We start from the raw sequence: 21,502 nt of genomic DNA on the forward strand, positions 1-21,502 counted from the left end.
CTTATAATAATATAGACAATATAGACAATAGTTTCAGATGTGGACAAAACACACACAGAGTGGGACTATCTATCTCTGAGACAAGTGATCGACATAGTTCTTTCTCTTTGGTATTCTCCTATGTTATACGGAGTAAGCGCCCCTTTTCCGCAGTCATAGTCAGCAAGGTGTGACATGGCGCTATCCACGTTCCCAGTACTCCGTACAAAAAACCTTGGAAGCTGTACATCGTACATCGGATATCATATACAACATCCTATCATATATTTGCAAAACCCATACCCTCGGAACCAGTAATTCCCCGAAATAAGCCAGGCCCAGCTCAGTCTAGATCCTCCACCCCCCGATATACCCGTAGATACCACATGACCTACACAACCTGCACCAAGGAAAAAAAAACCACACTCCCAATGCTCCGACAGGTAGATCATATCAAGCCATAACAGCATCAATTCAATATCACCCGCAAGAGCTTGTACATTGTGCATTGTATGTGTGTGTGTGCGCCCACCAGCACAGGGATAACCCCTGCATGGCATGAGCTATCAACGAAAAACCCGGATCAACGGCGCAGGTGGTACTAAGCCTCGTACAAATGCCATTACTACTGCCTAACCCATAAACCCGCGTGTGACATAGCCCGACTCCCCTCCCGGCTACTCACCCGGAGAAAGGGCTAGAGCATGCCACCCGCGCATATATCGCAAGGCGCAGATCTGGAGATTCGGGCCAGGGAGGTCTAGATGCTGACGGGGATTTGGATACAGGGATTGTTTCGGTTAAGTCGGCTTTACGCAGCGGATTCGAGGGGATGATGCGACACAACAGAAATGGACGGGCTGAGTGCTGATGGAGGATGAAGACACATCCCGTGAGAGTTTGTTGGGTTTCGAGCGAGGTAAGAGATGGGCGGGGTGTGTGCAGATCGTATATCTATTCTAAGCTTGGGGTATACTTTTTTTTTCCTTTTTCCTTTTTCCTTTTTCCTTTTTCCTTTTTCCTTTTTCCTTTTTCGGTCTGTTGGGGCTCGGATGTCTGGTTAAATGTGAGATGCGGGAGGTGTTGCGGCTGAAACTTGTTAGCGAAGAGGTCTAGCCGGGTGCCGGGTCCCCACGACGGTACAGAGAGAGAGGAGGGGCTGGGGGCCGAAACTTCACAGCCCCCCGCTGCGGCACTGCGGCTGAGAGTATATCTGTTTAGACCCGAACGCGCTACTGCAGGGGTTGGGTAGTCAAGTGGGTGTTAGGGTTGAGAATGGATTAGGAATCTTGCCGACAGGGCTGAGTATTCTGGATCTAGATCTAGATTGTTGAAGCGGGATAGACGAGATGATATCAGAAGGTCAAGAATAACAGTATCAATGCTGTAAATAGGTATATAGTACTAGGGGAAATGGTCATATGATAGGAAGCGCAAGTAAAACAGAGGGGTATGGCATCACCGTTCACAAAGAAAAGAGTCGACATCAGATAAAGAGAACATCAAAATAGGGCATAAAAACCAAAACCAAAACCAAAACCAAAGCAAAACCAGGAATATCAAAGCACACGTATGCGCAAGGAAAAGAAGGGGTCGATCAACGATCAACCGGAGAGTTGAAAGAACCCAATCCATCAGCGCCACTGCCCTCCAGTGGCAGATCCATGTCCGTAGGTATCCATGCAAAAATAAGAAATGCGTTCTATCCTCCATGCAAAAAAAAGGCGGGGCGTTCTTTGTCCTAGAAACAAACCCAAGCGAGTGAATAGGGAAATGTCCGCAAAGTCCATACCAAGTTTCCCGGTTTCCAAAAGGAGATTCGTGGAGGTTCTCTCATTGACCCGGCCAATGTAGAGAGTCCAGACGAGATCAAAGAGGCGAGGTAGGATGAGAAACCCAGGAAATTAGGCATCAAAGCAAATGGGCAGACGGCCGCCGAATATAACAAAGAAACTCCCGACGATGCATATGAGAGATGTGGAGAGAGAGATGAAATGAGGCAAATGAGAAACAACAAAGGAAGCGGCCGTAGATCATGCGAGGTGAATCCCAGCCGGCAGGATGCAACCTAGCGAGGAGTTCTCCGGACCGTCCCGGGATGTGTGAGCTTTGCGTTCATTACAGCTCAGGCTCAGATGCTTTAGATGAAAGCTCGCCGAAGAGCTCTGAGGGCAGCGCACGCTTGTAATCGCGTGGTTGGGCGAACGGCGAAGCGAAAGCTGGACGGCGCAAGTTTAAAGACTATAAAGCGTGTTAGTTTTTTTTGTATAATTTTCTTTGAACTTTTTTCTTTCTGCTGAGGCAGATTCAAAGATATAGATTTAGTGATCACATACAACGCAGTCAGAGCACTTTGCTCCTTGTCGGTTGACACGGCCTCGGCATCCGCGGGGATAGTTTGCGCAAGAATACATGGTGGAAGATTTTGACCGGGGTTGTATAGATCAAATGCGAATCGAAAAAGGGAGTTGAGTATCTCAAAGAGCCTTGAGAAGAGAAGGAAGGGGAAAAAAGTAGACTAGACACTTCGAGATTAAATGTAACGGAGAATAAGGATCAAGGCCTAGAATGTGTAGTACAACACGATGACGTCGGAGGTTCAAGGTTGGGAGAATAGAAATCAGCCACAAGGTTAAGGCTAGAAGAAGACGAAGAAAGAGAAGATCTAGGGAGAAGATGACGGGGTTTATATTAGAGGCTTAAAAAGATGGCTTAGACACGTAAAACAATCCAACGAATACAATTCCAGGCAGTGAAATAGGAGGATTAGAATTTTTAGGGTTCCATTTTATTATTACCAGCCGTTTGCTGGGGTTGGTTTTTTTTATTTTGTTTTTGTATTTTATATTTTGTATTTTTTAATTTATTTTTATTTTTATAATATTGATTTCCTTTATGTTTTATACGGAGTACGGAGTATTATATTATTAGGTCTGTTTTTTTTTGGGTCTTTGCACTTGTTTTACATTATTTTATTTTACATTATTTTCTTTAATCTCTCTATCTGAATCAACCTTTTTTTGTTCATCTTTTTATTATTCCTTGGAGACTCTGGGTAGCATTGGGTACAACTTGGTAACCCTTCCCGGCTCTTTTTTTTCAATGTTCTTTAATGTCCGAGTTATAACTATTATAAATCTATACAAATTACTACATACTTAGCACGGAGTAGATTCTCATACTGCAGCGATCGGTCGATCTTGATCCCTTGACCCGAATATGCGGGTTGATCGGCTCAAATGCTGGTCTTCGGTGCATGAAGGGGGCCAATGAAGGATCCGCTATACATTGGAAAAAAAAAAGACAGTACGATGCATCGTCAGGATCGCGGAATGACTTGCAGTCTCATATGTATATTGCAGGGACAGGTGGAGCACCCGACAAGGGCAAATTACGAAACAACCGCCCAATGCAAATCAAACCGTTAAGCTTCGGATTAGGCACAACATACGGAGTACTTCTATGAACACTATGGAAGTAGGTAGTAGATTGTATAAACATGTATATATTGGGGAGCTGATCACTCTTTTTTTAAGTTGGTTTTTGATTGCTTTAGAGTATTCCACACAGATTGCTGGGTTTCAAATTGAAGACAGCCCCCTCGATTCCCAACGCTGGGTCTTGGGCTCTTGGGCCTCCATATGGGGTTCTGGCTTTTGTTCTGGAAAAATCTCCACTGAACTCAGGGGATTCCTCTATTTTCCCTTTCAGGCTCGTTTGTAAGTTTGCATGGAACATTCCGATCCTTCTGTGCTGTCCACTTTCTCCTGATCAGCCCTGTCAATGACATATTTTTTGCTCGTTTTCTTTCATTATTAGCACTGTATATCCAACCCCCTTTTCTTCTACTATATCCTCAGATGATCGTTATTTTATATATCAGTATAAACCAATAACAATCCAATTTTCCAGTCCTTGAAACTTCATTAGAAACAATCCAATTCAATTCAATAGCTTTTTGACTTGGTCCTACATTTGTATGGGCTTCTCCCTTTTATCCCTGTGTGGAGAGAGAGAGGTTGTGGATCCACAGCCCGGGCGTTTTTTTTTTTTTTTTTTTTTTTTTTTTTTTTTTTTNCAGTCAAGCCAGAAACATTCTCAAGTAACAAAATATGAGATACCCAAAATGCAAGGCTTACTTTCAGATCCAGTGCTGTGCATTCCAGAAAACTCCGGGCTGTCTAGATCTCTACAACATATACACGTTCAGACCACACACCGCTTCATATGAAACCTCATCTTCACATTTTTCCCGCCCTTGGCAATGCTTTCGTAACGTCGTACACGCGGTGAAGCCTAGACGTGGCCTTGGGCTTTTTAAAATTGTGTTTGGAGAATTAGGAAATTAAGCTCTCTGCTGGTCACTTGACCGGTTCATGTGGCCTGCTCCATGCGTTATCGCACGTTTGTCAATTGTTGGTGCTACAATCCCATCATACTATTCAATTTACTATAGATATATTGGATGTGTAGTGTAGGGAAGAGGTGCATACTCCGTACTGTTGTAGGGGTTGTAGGTAATAACCTTGGAAGAGACTGTATTTTTAGGACAGTTGGATCCATGGATGAAAGAATAGTGGTCCATCAGGAACAGAATCATTTGGAGTCTAGAAGACAATCGAAGGATTTACCTTGGCATCTGGACCATCATCGCCAAAAAAATAAAATAACCTGGTGTAACCCAAAAGTGGAGGAGACTGAAGAGTGGGAAACCTTACTATGACAGCAGTGACAGTGACAGAGCAATTACTATCCATGGATACATATCCATGGATGTGTAATATATCCAATATTCGACCTGTGCCTGTGAGCTCCCCTGCAGCCAACAGTCTCAGTCCAGTCATCACAGTCATGGGTACTTCTCCCAGAGCCAGAAAATAGCGATCATCGGAGGGAGAAAAGCAAGAGCCGAAAAAATATGACCTCATACGCTCGAGAATTCAAGCCACGGCGCCCCTCCCCTCAGCCCTCAACGCTATCTTTCTCACCTGCAGAATGCATCCCGACAGTTTCGGATCGGCTCGGTTCATGTGACTTGGTCCAGAAAGAGTACTGCCTAGTTTAGGTTGTTGCTAAGAAATCATCTACCGCATTGTCTGATTGTACATAATTGGGACTACAGCGGGTAAGCCGGACCATTGAGTTATCTGATGGATCTGATGGCACCCATTTGGAGAAATGCAGGGAGTTCCGCCGTCACAGGACATTGATTGAGGCTGCTGATGCAACCCGAATACCAACCTTGAAACCTGGCAGAGCGAAGGGGAAATATCTGGACTTTTGCATCCAGTGTCCGGATCTGGCGACTGGCAGCATTGCATGATATTCTTCCGAAAGTACCTAAAAGACAACGAGACAGAGCAAAAGAAAAAAAAAAAAAGAAAAGAAAAAGAAAGTCTCCGAGCGCCGTCCACCACACCGTCACTCAAACCTCCAGCATAGATCGAAGAATGAACCATGCTCCGAAGATACCTAATAACGACGCGAGAAGCAGCCCATTTCCTTCCCTGGTCAGTCCCAAATACGCAACTGCACCCACCGCAATCTCCTTTCGTCGCGCCACGTCTCGCTTAGATTTCCAACTCGGATCGATAGAGAATGGAGCCACAGCTCGGATGTTCTCAGTGTTTGAAGATGCGTCAGAGGGCCGCAGCGGCACTGATGCAACGAGCGCAACGGGTCGATGATCTGACTGTGCGAAGAGGGGCAGTGCATCGTAAGCAAGCGGTTTGACCTTTCCAGCCTCACCCACCCAGGGCTTATCCAGGTAAAGGACTCGATCACACCAGCTGGGCCAGCGGTGATTCGACCATTTCCATTCATGATTACCAGTGTCCAAGCCCCGGCGGACAGCTTCGCGCGCGGCATCCGAGTATTTGTAGGTGGGAGGGAAATCGATCGGCGCCTCAGACAGGCTGTGGAAGGTCCTGCCATAGCTCATTTCGCGCACAAGCTGGTCGTTCTTGAGAAGGTGGGAATAGTGCGACGGGTTATCGAGGTCGACATTGCGTCGAGGGAATTGTTCAATCTCCCGAATCGAGGGTCCGATATTCGATGTCCGGTAGTTCAGGTCTCCGGCAAGGAAGAGGTAGGCGTTTGGCGCGAAGAGATCTCGGCGACTGCCCTCCGCATGCGCCGACGCAGCGTCGTCGAGAAGGGTGGCGTTTTCGTCCATGCTTGACCTCTCTGCTGATTTCTTGCTGTCGTGCGTGAATACAAGGCGCTCAACAATACTCTTCCAGTCCAGGTTCCTTTGCTCATAGGAATCCTCCATGGGAGCGAGATGCGCTGCAACGAAAGTGAGGTCCACGGTCTTGGGTGGGTGTCCTTCAACAACGTATCCCAGACGTGCACCGACAGCTCCCTTATTTCCCATTTCCTGAACTCCAAGCCCGACGTGGGCTGTATCCTTCCAGGCGATTTTGCTCAGGGTATCCTCGCGCGCGAAAAGCATCAGGCCTGTCATGCCCGTATTGTCGGTGAGGAAGTTCACATAGTGCTGGTCCCATTTTTGGGCCGAGGCTTTCTGGACGGTACGGCGGAATGCATTGAAGTAGGGTAAAAGGTAGGATCCTCCGAGGAACGAGTAGGCAATGGGTGCGATCTCTTGTAGCGAGAGGAAAATCAGGTCGGGTGCGGAGCTCCCCGCACCAGACGCGGGGAGTGCGTCGAAGAAGTGGTCCGCGAATACGTCGACATCGACAAAGTTTCTTGCACAGTTAAAGGTCAGCACATAGACATCGAGGGCGTCCATACTGAAAATCACTCTGGGTCAAGCCAGAGCAGACAGAGGGAAGAGTAGAAGATGGGAAAACCGAGGCGGTGACGTCACTTGTAAAAGTGACCGCCTCTCTTGACCGCTTGCCTTCGATTGCAAAAAGTAAACACACACAAACTCGATTTTTGGATTTAATTCGGAGAAAAGATCATCTTACACAGGTGTGCCAAAAAAAAAACAAAAGAATACAGTTAATTGCTGCGTTACTCCAATGATTCTAGAGCAAAACCAAAAAAAGAAATTCTTGTGCATCATCCGTGAATCGAACACGGGCCTCGTCGATGGCAACGACGAATTCTACCACTAGACCAATGATGCTGAGAAACCAAGTGGATCTGAAAGCTGATTCGTTGGTGATATTTGGGTCTTCTCAATTTGATCTGTATAGGGACTCAGCGCTGTCCTATACTCCAAGCCCCTTGGTCTATGCAATGGACAATCATAACTTGCCCCGGACTTCCACTTTGCCATTGTTTGGCTCCAACTCGACCAAAAGCATACCCTCTGCAACATCCTCCTCTTCATCTTCCATCTCATAAACCCATTTGACCCGACCACTTCGAGGGCTTCGCACTTCGAGCTCCATCTTCATCTGCTTGACGAAAGCCAGGACTTGATTTTCAGCAACCTCCTCTCCATCCGACACCAGTATCTCAATCAATCTGCCCGAAAGAGGTAGAATGATGTGGTGAGAGTTCTTTGGATCACCTCGCCGATGCGACGAGGAAACCAATGCTGACGCAGCAGTCGTAGTTGTTTCGAGTTGCATCCGATAGGGGATTGCGCCCTGCGAGTTTGGAGTCGTATATTCAATTTCGGCAGCGAAGAAAGTTGGGAACTCATTTCGTAGCACCCGGGACAGTCGTAGATGGTGGGCAACTTTGTCTGATTGTTGGGAATCCTTCGATAGAGGTTCCAATGTGATTGACCATGCATCTCCTTTTCGGAACAAGATATTAGATGCTGGCAGTCCACTTTGGATGCCCACTTGCTGTGAAGAGCCGACTGGACCATCTAACCCCCGAAGAGTCTTCGATATGTTCTCCCCTTGCTGGAGCACTGCGTCGAGATTGAGGCCGAGCCATTGTGTGTCAACTTTGCCGGCCATGAAATCAGAATGGGCCACGATCCCTCGCAGAAGGCTGATATTAGTTTTCACACCATCAATTCTAGAATCAGCCAAGACTCGCTGGGCCTTTCTAACGGATGCTTCCCAGGTGGGCGCAGTCACGATTATCTTGGCCAACAGATTGTCGAAGTTGGATCCCACAACCAGCGTGGGACCAGAGACATTGACATGGGTATCTACCCGGATTCCATGGCCACTAGGCACGGTAAACCCAGTAATCTTGCCGATGCTCAGAGAAAACCCATTGCTCGGGTCTTCAGCACACAGTCTAAGCTGGATTGAAAAGGCATTGGGCGGAGGATGGCTGGCGTTGACCTCAGCACCGAGACCCAACTCAAGTAAAGTGTATCCCTGGGCGAGAAGAAGCTGGGTCTGCACCAGATCTATCCTACTGATAGATTCCGTAATAGTGTGCTCGACTTGTAGACGCGGGTTCACCTCCAAGAAGTAGAATTCTCTGCGCTGTTCACTGACCAGGAACTCAAACGTTCCTAATGACCGATAACAAATTTTACTCGCCATTCTGAGCGCAGCCTCGATCACTCGCCCGACCAAAGCTCTATCCCGCATCAAAGCCGGGGCACATTCAACCACCTTCTGAAACCGCCGCTGAGCACTGCAATCTCTTTCCCAGAGATGTCGTACCTGACCCGTTCCATCACCAATAATCTGAATCTCAACATGATGAAATCCGTCCACAGCAGCTTTTTCAACAAAGACAGTCCTAGACGGCGACTCGCCAATTGCCCTCTGAATACTATTATCCAGCTCATGCTCCTCGCGAACGAGACGAATTCCGCGACCGCCTCCACCATCAACAGCCTTAATCATAACCGGGAAACCAACCTGCGTAGCGAACGCACGTGCTTCGTCCACGTTGGTAGTAGGTTGGCTCATGGCTTCCAATACAGGGACGCCGCATTCCTGCGCTAGCTGTTTTGCTTGCAGCTTATCACCTGTTCGGGCGAGGTTTTCCCATCCAGGTCCTATGACGGTAGACCCGGCTTCGTGCCACATGCGATGCGCGAATTCGGGGCTCTCGCTGAGGAATCCATACCCGGGATGCACGGCGTCAATAGAGTGTTTCTGAGCAAGGTCTACTAAGAGAGATATGTCGAGATATGATGATGCTGATGAAATCTCAATGGCATGTTCTGGTCGCCCTAGATCGCAGTGCGATCGATCATCTGATGTGTAGAGGGCGAATGTCTCGATTGGCTCTGGTAACTCTCGTGCTGCATGGAGGATACGAACGGCAATCTCTCCTCTAGCAAATATATCACATAAGTATGTTATAAAATTATCTTTTTGCAGGAGCTCGTACCTGTTGGCGACCAACAGTCGCTTGATGGGCCGTGAGTGCGGGGAAGACATTGGGGGGAAAGGGGAAAATCTGGGGTAATTTTTAGTCAACCAGATAAACGAAATAAGTTATGATCTCTTGTAAATTAGGTAGTGATCAATTAAAATAGGTTAAGATATTTAATTACAAGATACTTCCACAATTCGACAAGATATTATAGCTCTTGACGTGTGGCCTCGGCCCTCGGACAGTCTGACCACCCCCTCAGTAGACCAAACCCTTACATATGTAAGCAATTTCCAATTCCTCCCTTGGAAGGTTCAACATCAAATATACACAACGTCATAAAACCCATATATATATCAATTGATACACCATGACCAAAGACAACGATAACCCATCAACCAGAGCAGGGAAAGACCAAGCCACAGATCGTCTACACCAGGTCTCATCCCATATATCCCCAGCAGCAGACCAACCAAGAAAACCCAAGTCAAAGTCAAAATCTACAGAAAACCGCCTCCCAGCAGACCATTCAGATGTACTAGGCCAACTAGCAACCCTTCGCGCCATAGCTGCAAAGCCAGACCCCAACAACCGAGGCTACGTACGCCAAAAGCAAGCAGGCAAGCTATGGGTACGCGAGCGCATTGAGCAACTCCTAGACCCGAACAGCTTCCAAGAAATCGGGTCTGTTTCCGGTACGGTGACATGGCAAAAGACCGCGCCGATGCGCGAGAAGCCCGTCTCCTTTGTACCCAGCAATAACATCCAAGGAGCTGGACTGCTTCGCGGCAGGAAGGTCCTCCTCACGGCTGATGATTTCAGTATCCGGTCTGGACATGCTGATGGTGCGAGTACTGGTAAGACGGTTTATGTGGAGAAGCTTGCTATTGCGCTGCGCGTGCCGGTTGTTAAGCTTGTCGATGGGAGTTCTGGGGGTGGGAGCGTTACGACGATTCGGAAGGAAGGGTGGAGTTATCTTCCTCATGTTGCGTCGTTTCCGCATGTTATTAAGCAGTTGAATATGGGGATTCCAAATTTGGGGGCTGTTGTTGGGCCTGCGGTGAGTTTATCTCTGACTTGTTCTTTCCATCTTGCTTTTCTTTTTGCTTCATCTATCAACCCATTCGATACCGCTCGATGAAATCTGAGCTGACGGTCATGTAGATTGGACTTGGCGCCGCAAGAGTTGTATCCTGCCACTTCTCCGTGATGGCAGCTGACATCGGCGCACTGTTCAATGCAGGCCCGAAGGTTGTCGAGGGCGCAACATTCGAAGAAGGTCTCGATTTCCAAGACTTGGGCGGACCTATGGTTCATTGTATGAACGGCACGATTGATAATCTCGCCGCCAATGAAGCGGAGTGCTACGAGCAGCTGCGGATAGTTCTCAGTTATCTCCCCAACAGTGGGAGCGATGCACCCCCAACAATTCCCTGCACTGACTCAGAGGAGCGCGAGGATGTTGCACTGCGGAGTATCATTCCTCGACGACAAGCACGCATGTACAATGCCCGTTCAATCATCACATCCGTAGTTGATAAAGACTCCTGGTTTGAGATCGGAGCATTATGGGGTCGCACTGCAATTGGTGGGCTTGCACGTTTGGGTGGTCGTCCTGTTGGGATCATCTCAGTCAATTGTGAAGTGAATGGAGGCGCACTGGATGCCGCTGGCAGCCAGAAATTGACGCGGCTGCTGAAGTTGTGTGATGTGATGAATTTACCTATTCTGCAGTTTTTGGACGTCCGTAAGTGAACTTCTTTCATCCTAGATTATTTGAAGCAAGCTGACATGTGGTTTAAAGCGGGTTATGCAATTGGAACTGTCGCTGAGCGCACGGCGACAATGCGTTGGGGCGTCGAGCTCGCCAAAGCTTATTTCAGTACCACCGTGCCGGTATTTAATGTGGTCACGCGGCGCGTGTTTGGTGTAGCGGGGGGCATTATGTTGGGTTGTCGTGATCCGGTTATGCAGGTTGCTTGGCCATCTGGTCAATGGGGTTCGTTGCCTCTGGATGGCGGAATAGAGGTTGGGCACCGGCATGAGCTGCGTGAAGCCGAGAAGGTTGGAAAGAAGGAGGAACGGTATCAAGAGTTGGAAGAGGAGTATTTACGGTTGATGAACCCAGTGCGTACAGCGAATGCGTTTGGCATCGAAGAAATTATCGACCCGAAGGATACACGGAAGGTTTGCTGTTCTTGGGCATCGCATGTTTATGAAGTGCTCATGAAAGAGAGATTAACAGACCGAGCTTGTGGGAAGCTCCAGCCTTCTTTTGCCTGATAACAATCTGAACTTGCTATGCAATTTAAATCTATAGCAACCCCCACTGAATGTGACACGTTCATCAAATAAAAAAAACGTGATGACATCGACCTGGAACGATACCGTACCCTCCGCTCTTGTCAACGACAAAAATGAGCTGGAGTCCGCCGATGTACTATCACTTCTCTCCGCCGACTCGAGCTCATTACTCATTACACTTTAGCGCGGATGATATAGAGTAGTGTATAACATATCACCCTCTACCATAGCTATTCCTTCAATCAGCTAGTTGGTGTGATTCAACGCCTATCATTTATTTTCCATATATAATCTCGAATATATTAGTAGTGCAATCGAGTTTTTATGTACATCTCGCACCATCCCCACCAAATGGATATCAACATATGCTGTGCAACCTTTTCAAAAGTATATTACAACCTCTCTCAAAGCTGATAAGCTACACCTCATACTCTCCAAATTCCCAAATCAAACCGGACTCTTCACTACCTTCTCTTCTTCTAATGAAACATCATCAGGCGCCGGCACCGCCGGCACCGGAGGAGGAGGGGCCGCAGGTTTCGGCAGAGCAGGCGCGATCCAGAATGCTGGATACCGACGATGCAAATTATTAAACAACAGCGCACACACCATAAGCATAACAGAAGACAGCAGGACTACCGGCAAGAAGTACCAAGAAAGCCGCCAGATTTCCTCGCTGGTAGCCGGCAGCAAAGCAGTCGCACCAGCAGGCGGATGGGTAGTACCCGTCAACTGCATAACGACAATAGCAATAGCCGTTGAGAGCGAAGCGGCCAGCCAGCGCAGGGACTCGAAGCGCGCCTGGTCGGGCATCAAACTAAACAATTTGGTAACGCAGATGCCGATCAGGGCGCTGAAGAAGTGACCGAAGACTAGAGCTCGCGGTTGCGCGAGCGGGCTTTCAATTGCACCGAAGACGAGGACTGCGGATGCACCCTGTTTGATTTGGTTGTGAGTCGGTCAATTGTAGATATTTTGGAGAATGCGATTTGGCTGTTTGACACTTACGTAGGAGGCGATTATACCTGGTACATTGCGTTCGGTGAAGTAGTGTGAGTAATTGAAAATGGCTTGTACGACTGATAGACCGCAAAATGAGGTTATGAAGGACCATAGAGCGACTTCGTATTTAGAGAGTGGCTTCACGGCTTCCGGGCGATAGCCAAGCCAGTGGCTGATCCACCGGGGAAGACGGGCGAGACGTGGAGTGGACATGGGATAAGACCCGCAGTTGGATTTTGAAAATTCAAATTGAATTATTAATGGTTTATACAGGAGATCAAGAGGAAGAAAACAAAATATTGAACATTGAAAGGGAGTCAAAGGATTCAACGCTAGAATGGTTTGGGAAATTGGGGAAGGAAAAAAAAATTGGAGAAACTCGGCCGTGCGGAGGAATGTGAGGAGATCGAATTTTTATGACACATCGTCATATGCACAATGATATATGTCCGGGTGTAGTAGAACACATCATTACAATAAATACATATTTACATTCTTATACAAACTGCTCCTTCAATAGGTCGCGGCTGACGATGTGTGACTCACCCAATGTCCCCTTCATCACGAGCACCAGGTCATCCACAGTGGCTAGGAACTTGAGGTATGCGCTGATGGCCACGCAGAACCGTCGGTAGTTCTCGTCACGGATCGTCTCTTTGCTTAGAATAATATCCACTTGGTGCGACATCCAGTAATCGTGGCAACGGTTCAGAAGTGGCGTTGGCAACACCTCAGGTAGAGGATCACCCGTCTTAAGTGATTGTTCAACCACGCCTAGAACAGCCATGACGTCGCCGATATTGCGGTGGTCAAGGAGACCAGCTTGACGAGCTAGGCGATTTTGCAGGTGTTCTGGCAGCGAAGCAGATAGGTAAAGTAGGCGAGCGATGTTCTGATTGAGTTCTTGGCACAGCGATTTCACCTGGCCGAGACGGTCGCTGTCAAATGGCGAGCCGGAAAATTCAAAGCGTAGCAACGCGATGGGCCCCTCCAGTGCGGTGAGAGTCTCCGCAAGGTTAAGAGCCAGCTTCTCTGCGGCCAGGCCTTCTTCGCGCCCTTGTCCCCAGCAGGATAAGAGAAGCGCGTAGTGGTCCGACAGTAAGCGGATGACATTTGAAAGGGACTTGCAGGCGTGTCTTGATGCAGACGGTGGGCGAGGGAAGATCTGCACGATCAGTGCCGCTGCGGAGCCGATAAGAACAAGCACAAGTCGTCGCCAGAAAACATTATATCCCCAGCCAGGATTGCCGTAAGTTGGGATGTGTCTGGGAAGTGTGTCAGTAGTGTTGTTTCTCGTAATGTGGTACAATTTACTTACGTATCCTCGAAACTGTAACCAATAACCAGGATGCAGGTAGCACCAGCCATAATCACAGCTTGAAGCATAGCGGGCGGGGCGAAGATACGTCCCCACATGAGAATCGTGAGCACAACAGCCGTGATAGCAGCAAGACCATACGGGTTACCTGCACCGTGGCCTGAGCCAATGTACCACGCAACCAAGCCAAGGAGACCACCAACAATGGTACCAATGGCTCGACAAATAAGGGAGAAAGTGAAGTCGGCCATGTATATGACCAGCGTGGTCTGCCCCATGATGAGGGCCCAAAGACCTTTCTCGCGGTAATAGAAGCCTGCAGTGTGAGGAATCGCAGCAGGGATAGCGAGTGCGATGGTGACAGCTACCATGCGCATTGCATAAAGACCTTCCGGGTTGATGAACCAATGATAGGTGCCGATGATAGCGCGCCCGAAGCGGCTGCCTCGGGTGGCACGATACCCTCTGCTGATGCGAAGATGCTGCTGTGCCGCTTTGGACTGCGTCTCCGCGACGTCGGGGTCGATGACTGGGTTATGAGCCGCGGTCACAGGCGCCACGACGTTCTTTCGGAGAATCCAGTTGACTGCATATCGTAATCCCTTGGGTAGCCATAGACGGAGCTTCTGGCGTTCATTCAGGAGAACGACAAGCTGTCCTAGGACCCGCTCCCACCCGTCGGCGACGCCGAGCACCTGCTCTTCGAAGATCATTCCCATAGTGATACCCCTGACTCTGTGCAATGAGCTTTCGTCAAGAGACTTGAGCATGCCTTTTTCGTCGAAGATTTCCGCGTGTGTTTCAATCAAACGTTCGGTGGTTTCCGTTGCAAACGATGAGCGCACAGCCTGAAGATTCTGCAGCACAGTTTGACTCCGCTCATGCAACTGACTGATACGTTCCTTGGAAGGGCGACCGAACCAACGCTTGTTAACCGTGTTGATGGATTCCGCAATGATCGCAACAGCCTCCTGGCACGCCGGGAGGATATCCTTGCTGGACTGGCGCAACACCTCGACAGTTTCCGATCGCAAAGATTCATGTTCCGGGCTTCGCAGTGCTTGTACCAAATTAACACTCTGCATCAGCTGGCGCATGCCAACCTCGCGGGGGCGTTTTTTCTCATTTTCACTAGCTTGAGAATCGGAGTCTGAATCCCGATCCACAGTGAGCTGGTGCAACTTTTCTAGCTTCGCGTGTCCCCCGACGCGGGCGATATGAACTTCCAGAAGGGACAGACTGCTTATCAAAGCCTGGCGTATTGGCTTTTTCATGCTCTTGATGTCTTCAGCACCCCACCAACCGACGGAGAAGTCCAATGGCAAAAAGCTCATGGCCGGCTTGAGATCCCTATAAGCAGCAATGGTCCTCAACTTGATCGTTTGAAGATCTGCCATAGCCAAGACTTCACCTTTTAGGAGACTGTTCTCCGTGGCGTCTAGGGGTCCTTTGAGTAGCCGCACCAGCCCCTCCATGCCATCAAGCACGACATGGGAGGTAGACCGAGGGAAGAAGATAAAATGGGAGACCAGACCCAAGCCAATTCCGATAGCGGCAGGCTCAATCAAGACCTTGGGGATAGTGCCACTGAATGATGGAAGCAGCGGGCCAATAGTCAGAGTAACATCAACGATGATGATTCCGAAAATCTGCATTATAATGAATTTGGGGTTCTTAGCCCGAAGACGGGACTGCGCAAGAGGGTTAGTGTATTGATACTTATGAATGGATCGGGAAATTCTCACGAGTAAATAGATGAACAAACAGATTAGACAATAATGGACAGCTGTTACACGAGCGTCAAGCATCCAGCCCGAGTAAACAAGTTCCTTCTGAACAGCTGCGACAGGCTGCCCGGTAGAATTGGCCTGACTGTATGCGGCCTGTCCTAGGACTTGAATCCTGGCCTGTGTCTCAGCTGCTGGTCTCGCTGCCATAGCAGCCTTCATGACAATGACACCCCAGGCCCAGCCCAAAGCCATGCCAATGACGAGGGTCAGAGTTCCTAAAAGGAAAATGAAGACAATGCCGGTCGGAGGCACCATGAAGAGTACCAGACTGATCTCACAATAGGATTAGCAACTGATACTGAGAGGGGATATATAGATGCGCTCACGCTGCAAAAAAAGTCGCAGTACCAATGACGCTTAGGGACGGCGTGATAAATATCAACAGCGACGCGACCCACGCAGCCAGCGAGCAACGAAACAGCACCTTAAGATCACGGGCATTGAAGTGGTCAAGCCATTCTGGCAGCTTCCTACCGGCCTTGGGCGCCGGCGCTGCCTTTACGGGCGAGGGAGACCCCCCCTCGTTAGAGGTGAGCGGAGACGCCTCCGGCTGGGCATCTCGCTGAGAAGATTCGATTTCAGTCATTCCAACATGAATAAAGCAAATGAGATTATCGAAAGGATGAAGCAGTTAAAATCTGAAGGGATAGATATAATCGGGCATTCCTTGCGATAAAAGGGGAGAGAATGAGGGGACAGCCGAATAAGATTTTACCGTTCCCGTCTCCCAGGATGCGAAAAAAAAGCGAACGATCGGCGCTGTTAGGAAGACTATTTAATAAAATAATGATTTCTATGGTTCCAGGGATATTTAACAAGACCCAAGACTCTCATGTGATGACCGACGTCTAGCCTGCTCTTAATTGTCATGGGCATTAATTCCTGCATTAACCCCTTATGCAACGCATTATGATGAAAACTTGGCGCTTGGCAGCGTGTGGGCGGGGGAATTGCGAGAAAATCCGAGTCTTGGCATAGCCAGCTTGTTTCAGTCCATAGGGCTAATACGTAAATTGAAGAGTATTTCAGATATATAACAGGTTCATCTGACACTATCGAACGCCCCTGCCGGATTAGGCTTGTATAAACCCGAAAGGAGACAAGGAAAGGAGGCGAGCTTGGATCTTTATTATTGAGTGGGGGACTAATAAGAGAACTCAGGACTAATAATAGCCTTCATTTTAACTATCGCTGCGTTATTTGTTTCAAACGAAAATCTGCTAGAGGAGAGGAACGATCTATGAAACCTGAAGAACAATTTATATTGTGGCCTTTGGGTCGAACAATATCCCCAACCCTACCGCTTTTACCAGGATCATGAGTTTATGCCCTCGGCTCATTTCCCTAGAATTGCGCTTTCTTATAACGTTTTACGGTTTACATTCCGTGTTCCCTAAAAACAACTATACCTCTTGGTTAATAGGATGAAATGAGGCAGATCATTCTAGAACTTACATGTTTCCACATACCACACTAAAATGTAGATGATCTGGAGGGATCAGAGGAAAATGATCGCGATTTCACCTCAACTATTCTAGTTTCGTAGTTTGCTGGGTATTAAAATTATGGCCTGAGATGGCATAATAGCTACATACTGTTTTATAAATTCGGGTACAAACATTTTCCAGTGACTAAGAACAAACATAATTTACTTTCTGTTCCCTTCGCAACCGCGGCGGGCAAAACTCACTCAATCAAAAGCATTCGAAACAGTCACCCTAGGGGTATCTCTGAAAACCATCAGATAGTTATTAATCTCGGCGACAGTTAAATCACTGGAGGAAACAATATCTACTAATTTATCAGAGAGCACTGATATGCTATTCTCCCATATTGCCTCATCGTTTGGGTCTCTTTCTGCGCTATTCCAAGAGACAAACGAAGAGCCACGGGGCTTTGACACAGTCGGAGCCTAACTGGTTGTATTTTGTTAGTTAAACCGCGAAAGATTGGGATTTTATTCTTGTGACGCTAGGTAGATACTTTTTGTACTTCTTTTAGAAGTGTGAAGAGCATCATTTTGCTCCTAAAGAATAAGTAGATCGTGAAGGCTTCTGGATTCGCGAGCTGAGTGCATATTGGTCAAGGCAATTTCCCGTTCAGGTCAACTTGCCGCTCGCAAATAGAGGAGGCAACCTTGGGACCTTGGATGTGACTACGGCTTTAGTCAGGTTGACGAAGAACGTCCTATAAAACCATTACTCTCCCTCAAGAAACATAATCCTCTTTAATTGCTTGTTTGATTTGATGCTGACACCACCATGCTACATCAAGCTCTAAATTGTCAAACTAACTTTTACAAGTACCCCTCCTAGCACTTGTTCAGTGCTCAATTGCCAAACAAACCTCATTTGATAGAGGGATATCTTCGTCCAAAGATATTCGAACATAGTTTCAGGTCCTGTCCAGGATGGGGTTATTGGATATTGTCATGCGTATTGACTTCTTCCCCGTCATATCGCTAATATAAGTCTAGCCTGGAGAAAGGGCGCGGAAAAAAATATACCGCATTCCGAAAAATGAGCTTCAAGGAGAAGACCGCCCGAGTCCAGAAAAGAAGAGGGCTTGTTTCAGTCAACATAACCTTGTCTCAACGTCGAAATTTGGATCTTCATCAAAGAGATAGTAGATATGAAGCAGAAATAAAAATGATATATTCAAGCATTTAGCTCATCTAGGCTTTCATTTCTGGGCCCTCCGTTTCCCGTGCCAGCAATAGTTCAGAGGTAGATAATGTATCAGGATGGTGTTCGCCGAGCTGCGTCTTACGAATCTCCTTCACCTGCAAATCGAGCTGCTCGGCCTCTTCCAACCGGCCCTTTTTCATATACATTGATGCCAGGGTGGTTATACTTGCCAGCGTATCGGGATGGTCCTCGCCGAGCGTCGTCTTATAAGTTTCTATGACCTGTTCCTGGAGCTGCTCGGCCTCTTCCCACCGGCCCTGATTCCTATACGTCAACGCTAGGTTGGTCATACTGGCCAGCGTGTCGGGATGGTCCCCACCGAGCGTCGTCTTACAAGTTTCTATGACCTGTTCCTGGAGTTGCTCGGCCTCTTCCCACCGGCCCTGATTCCTATACGTCAACGCTAGGTTGGTCATACTGACCAGCGTGTCGGGATGGCCCTCGCCGAGCGTCGTCTTATAAGTCTCCATGACCTGCACATCGAGCTGCTTGGCCTCTTCCCACCGGCCCTGATTCCTATACGTCAACGCTAGGTTGGCTATACTGACCAGCGTGTCGGGATGATCCTTGCCGAGGTTTGTGTTGTTCGTCTCCATCGTTGCTTTGACCAGTGCCGATATTTGGTCATCGTCTCTTCTTCTCCAAGACAAAACTTTTGATGTATATCCCACTTCTTCGCTGGTGAGAAGTTCTGAGAAATCGGTCGGAATTTGCCTATCATCTCCGGCTGCAGAATAGCCAAGGCTGCTTAGCTCTGACTCTGTACCACTGATTTGGCCTTTAGACTTTAGTTTGGCCACCTGCACAGAGGCCTTCGAATCTCCAACATCTTCCTCTTCATTGGTATTGGGCAATACAAAGAGGGCAATGTCCTCCATGTGAGCGGCAAGATGCCCCTGCAGTGCCGACAATGAGAGTTCCTCTCCACGATGAGGCACGGGTTTTTCTCATAGTCTGCGATATCCACCTGGCGATTGCAGAGATCTAGAATGACGCCCAACTGACTTGGCGACATTGAGTCATTATAATGTTCTCGAATATGCGCTGACATTTCCTTTCTGCTAGAACACATCTCCTGGCATACTTTGCATACATAATTACGGCGGTGAATTTGAAGCTCGTGATAAATCCAGTCGTGGCGGCTAACGTAAAGCTTCCCACCGTTCTGGCAGTCCTCGAATGTGCAGATGTAGGGACGGAGATCGCGAAATACGTGACGCCTATAATTTATCTGGTCAGAACGTTTGGACTCTCACAGCACTAGAGGGGTGACTCACTTCCATGACTGCCTGTTCTGCATCTCACTAGACTCAAGAGTCGTCCCACAGTACGGACATGGAAATGTGGTTCCAAATACTGTCTTTGGGGGATCTGGTACAGAGTTGAAACGGCCTTGGCCGACGGCTGTGGGCGTGTAGATAGTCCGAGGTCGTACGTTGGTCTTCGTATCGTGAATGTCTGAGACAGCAGCAGTAGAGAAACTTTGTTTCGACGCAGTTGACTTGGGCCCTTCACGCGGGACTTTGGGAATGGAAGGCTGAAATGTCGACGCTCGGTTTTGTGGCTCCTGTTTTTCTTCTAGACGTGGTGTTGCAAGTCGGGCTGCGTGGATAGTGTCTTGCCTGGAGTCATATGGATGATCATTCCAATATTGAAATTGTTCACGACGTCTTGTGTTTGCTGCTGCAAGCCGTTGACAAAACCACGGAATGTCTTCCACGCAATAATTCGTCAATCCTTGTCCCATCAGGGCAACGCCCTCAAACTCAAAGTCGATACCCTGCGCGCTCTTAGTCAAGCTGCGCCATTGCAGAACCTTCTCTATAATGTGGGTTTCGTCAGATCTGCTGAACGCGACACTTAGTGGCAAGTGGTAAGGGTTGTTTAATGAGGCTACATGTGATTCCGAGTTAACAGAGTGGATATATTTGTCCACAATCTTAGGGCGCCGTAGCAAAGCAGACAGGTCGTAAAGCGATTGGATCTGCTCCAGCGTCTGCTGGACAAGCAAACGAATCTTTGGCATCCTGTAGTGCTGGTTTCCACCACCGTCGTTCGAATCAGAATCAGAGTCGGCGCTGACACTGCTAATAGAGTCATAATCTGATCCCAGGACGGGATCGTGCTTCCTTCTAGCGATATATACTGCTAAAAGCAAGGTTAGATTAGTTTTGAAGTGCCGACCTATTCGACTTGCCCTGGCTGAGGAGTGCTTTTAATCGCATGAGAATGGCCTGCACCAAATGTTTGAGCTCAGTATCGTGGCGTAGGGTGTTGTCCAAAGACCCACGAGCTCTCGCCGGTAGGTTTGCTTTAGTGTGATCGCCCCAGACCTTGGTCCTCCCGTACTCTTCGAGTATCTTGGAAAGGTGAACCTGCTCAAGACAGATAACCCGGCAGTCCTTCTCGCTGAGGGCGAGGAGGAATTCTCCAAATAACTGTATACACTCTAGGTATAACTCCGAAAGAGATGAACTAAACACTCCGGTTGGGAGTGCCATTATGACGGTGAGCAAGGGAAGTTCTGACTAAGAAAGCCTCAATATTGCTTCGTGGTAAGATAATCAAGGGTCTGGCTTTTGTGAAGTGCGCTGATTTGGGATATTTACCATAATATTGGCAGGACGTTAGCGAAGTTGGCAAGGTTGGGGGCGGGGGGCGGGGCAAATATCGAGAGACATCACCATAGCACAGGAATTTCTGAGCGAATGAGCACCGTATGTGAATCTATTTCTGCATTCGCGCGTCCAGGCCTGCACTGGATGGCCAAATCAGATTCTGCCACGTGCATCATGAAAATTCCAGTCTACCACCCGCCGCATTGACCCCAGTAGGACTAGATTGCATGTTAGCAGATATAGCCCCTCCCTCAACCACAGACTCTGCAACGTCGATGACCGCCCTCTCCCGGCAGGCTTTCCAATACATCGGTGCATCAATAGGCAGCGAGCTATACTGATGCTTTGTGGGCAAGTTCAGTTAGATGTTATTCGTTACTGTTGGAGTAAACCTTTGGAACTGCAGGTGAGCGAGATAGCCCACGTGACGAGAATGTAGCTGACTATAATTCAGGAGGTGGATGTACTACAGCCATGGCTGAAATCGCTGGTCTTGTTTTGGGCGGTTTACCAATCGCAATTTGGGCTCTTGAGAAGTATGTGGAGCCTCTCCAGGCCTTTCACAATTACCGCACCTCAATAGAGACT

At 48.2% G+C, this 21,502-nt stretch overlaps 6 protein-coding genes across 6 annotated transcripts; 1 reads left to right on the forward strand and 5 right to left on the reverse strand.

Moving 5' to 3' along the window:
• Nucleotides 1-2,097: 2,097 nt before the first annotated feature.
• PEX2_043300 (uncharacterized protein) lies at nt 2,098-2,393 on the reverse strand (the record flags this gene model as incomplete). The annotated part of the gene is made up of 2 exons (XM_016741605.1): nt 2,098-2,220; nt 2,316-2,393. 2 exons carry the CDS (start codon nt 2,391-2,393, stop codon nt 2,098-2,100), a joined length of 201 nt encoding a protein of 66 aa, XP_016603307.1.
• Nucleotides 2,394-5,404: 3,011 nt separating this feature from the next.
• PEX2_043310 (putative inositol 5-phosphatase) lies at nt 5,405-6,733 on the reverse strand (the record flags this gene model as incomplete). Its single annotated transcript, XM_016741606.1, has 1 exon — nt 5,405-6,733. The coding sequence occupies one exon, from the start codon at nt 6,731-6,733 to the stop codon at nt 5,405-5,407; it is 1,329 nt and encodes a 442-aa protein (XP_016603308.1).
• Nucleotides 6,734-7,196: 463 nt separating this feature from the next.
• PEX2_043320 (putative pyruvate carboxylase) lies at nt 7,197-9,260 on the reverse strand (the record flags this gene model as incomplete). The annotated part of the gene is made up of 2 exons (XM_016741607.1): nt 7,197-9,153; nt 9,211-9,260. 2 exons carry the CDS (start codon nt 9,258-9,260, stop codon nt 7,197-7,199), a joined length of 2,007 nt encoding a protein of 668 aa, XP_016603309.1.
• A 305-nt stretch (nt 9,261-9,565) lies between these two features.
• PEX2_043330 (Acetyl-coenzyme A carboxyltransferase, N-terminal) lies at nt 9,566-11,683 on the forward strand (the record flags this gene model as incomplete). The annotated part of the gene is made up of 4 exons (XM_016741608.1): nt 9,566-10,255; nt 10,360-10,942; nt 11,000-11,382; nt 11,516-11,683. The coding sequence occupies 4 exons, from the start codon at nt 9,566-9,568 to the stop codon at nt 11,681-11,683; spliced, it is 1,824 nt and encodes a 607-aa protein (XP_016603310.1).
• Nucleotides 11,684-11,946: 263 nt separating this feature from the next.
• Nucleotides 11,947-16,195, reverse strand: PEX2_043340 (uncharacterized protein; the record flags this gene model as incomplete). The annotated part of the gene is made up of 6 exons (XM_016741609.1): nt 11,947-12,435; nt 12,508-12,578; nt 13,048-13,766; nt 13,820-15,510; nt 15,565-15,877; nt 15,936-16,195. The coding sequence occupies 6 exons, from the start codon at nt 16,193-16,195 to the stop codon at nt 11,947-11,949; spliced, it is 3,543 nt and encodes a 1,180-aa protein (XP_016603311.1).
• Nucleotides 16,196-18,283: 2,088 nt separating this feature from the next.
• PEX2_043350 (Tetratricopeptide-like helical) lies at nt 18,284-20,797 on the reverse strand (the record flags this gene model as incomplete). The annotated part of the gene is made up of 4 exons (XM_016741610.1): nt 18,284-19,192; nt 19,390-19,516; nt 19,574-20,380; nt 20,481-20,797. The coding sequence occupies 4 exons, from the start codon at nt 20,795-20,797 to the stop codon at nt 18,284-18,286; spliced, it is 2,160 nt and encodes a 719-aa protein (XP_016603312.1).
• Between the last annotated feature and the right edge of the window lie 705 nt (nt 20,798-21,502).

This window comes from Penicillium expansum (assembly GCF_000769745.1).
Source record: "Penicillium expansum strain MD-8 chromosome Unknown contig145, whole genome shotgun sequence".
NCBI classification, from domain to species: Eukaryota; Fungi; Ascomycota; class Eurotiomycetes; order Eurotiales; family Aspergillaceae; genus Penicillium; species Penicillium expansum.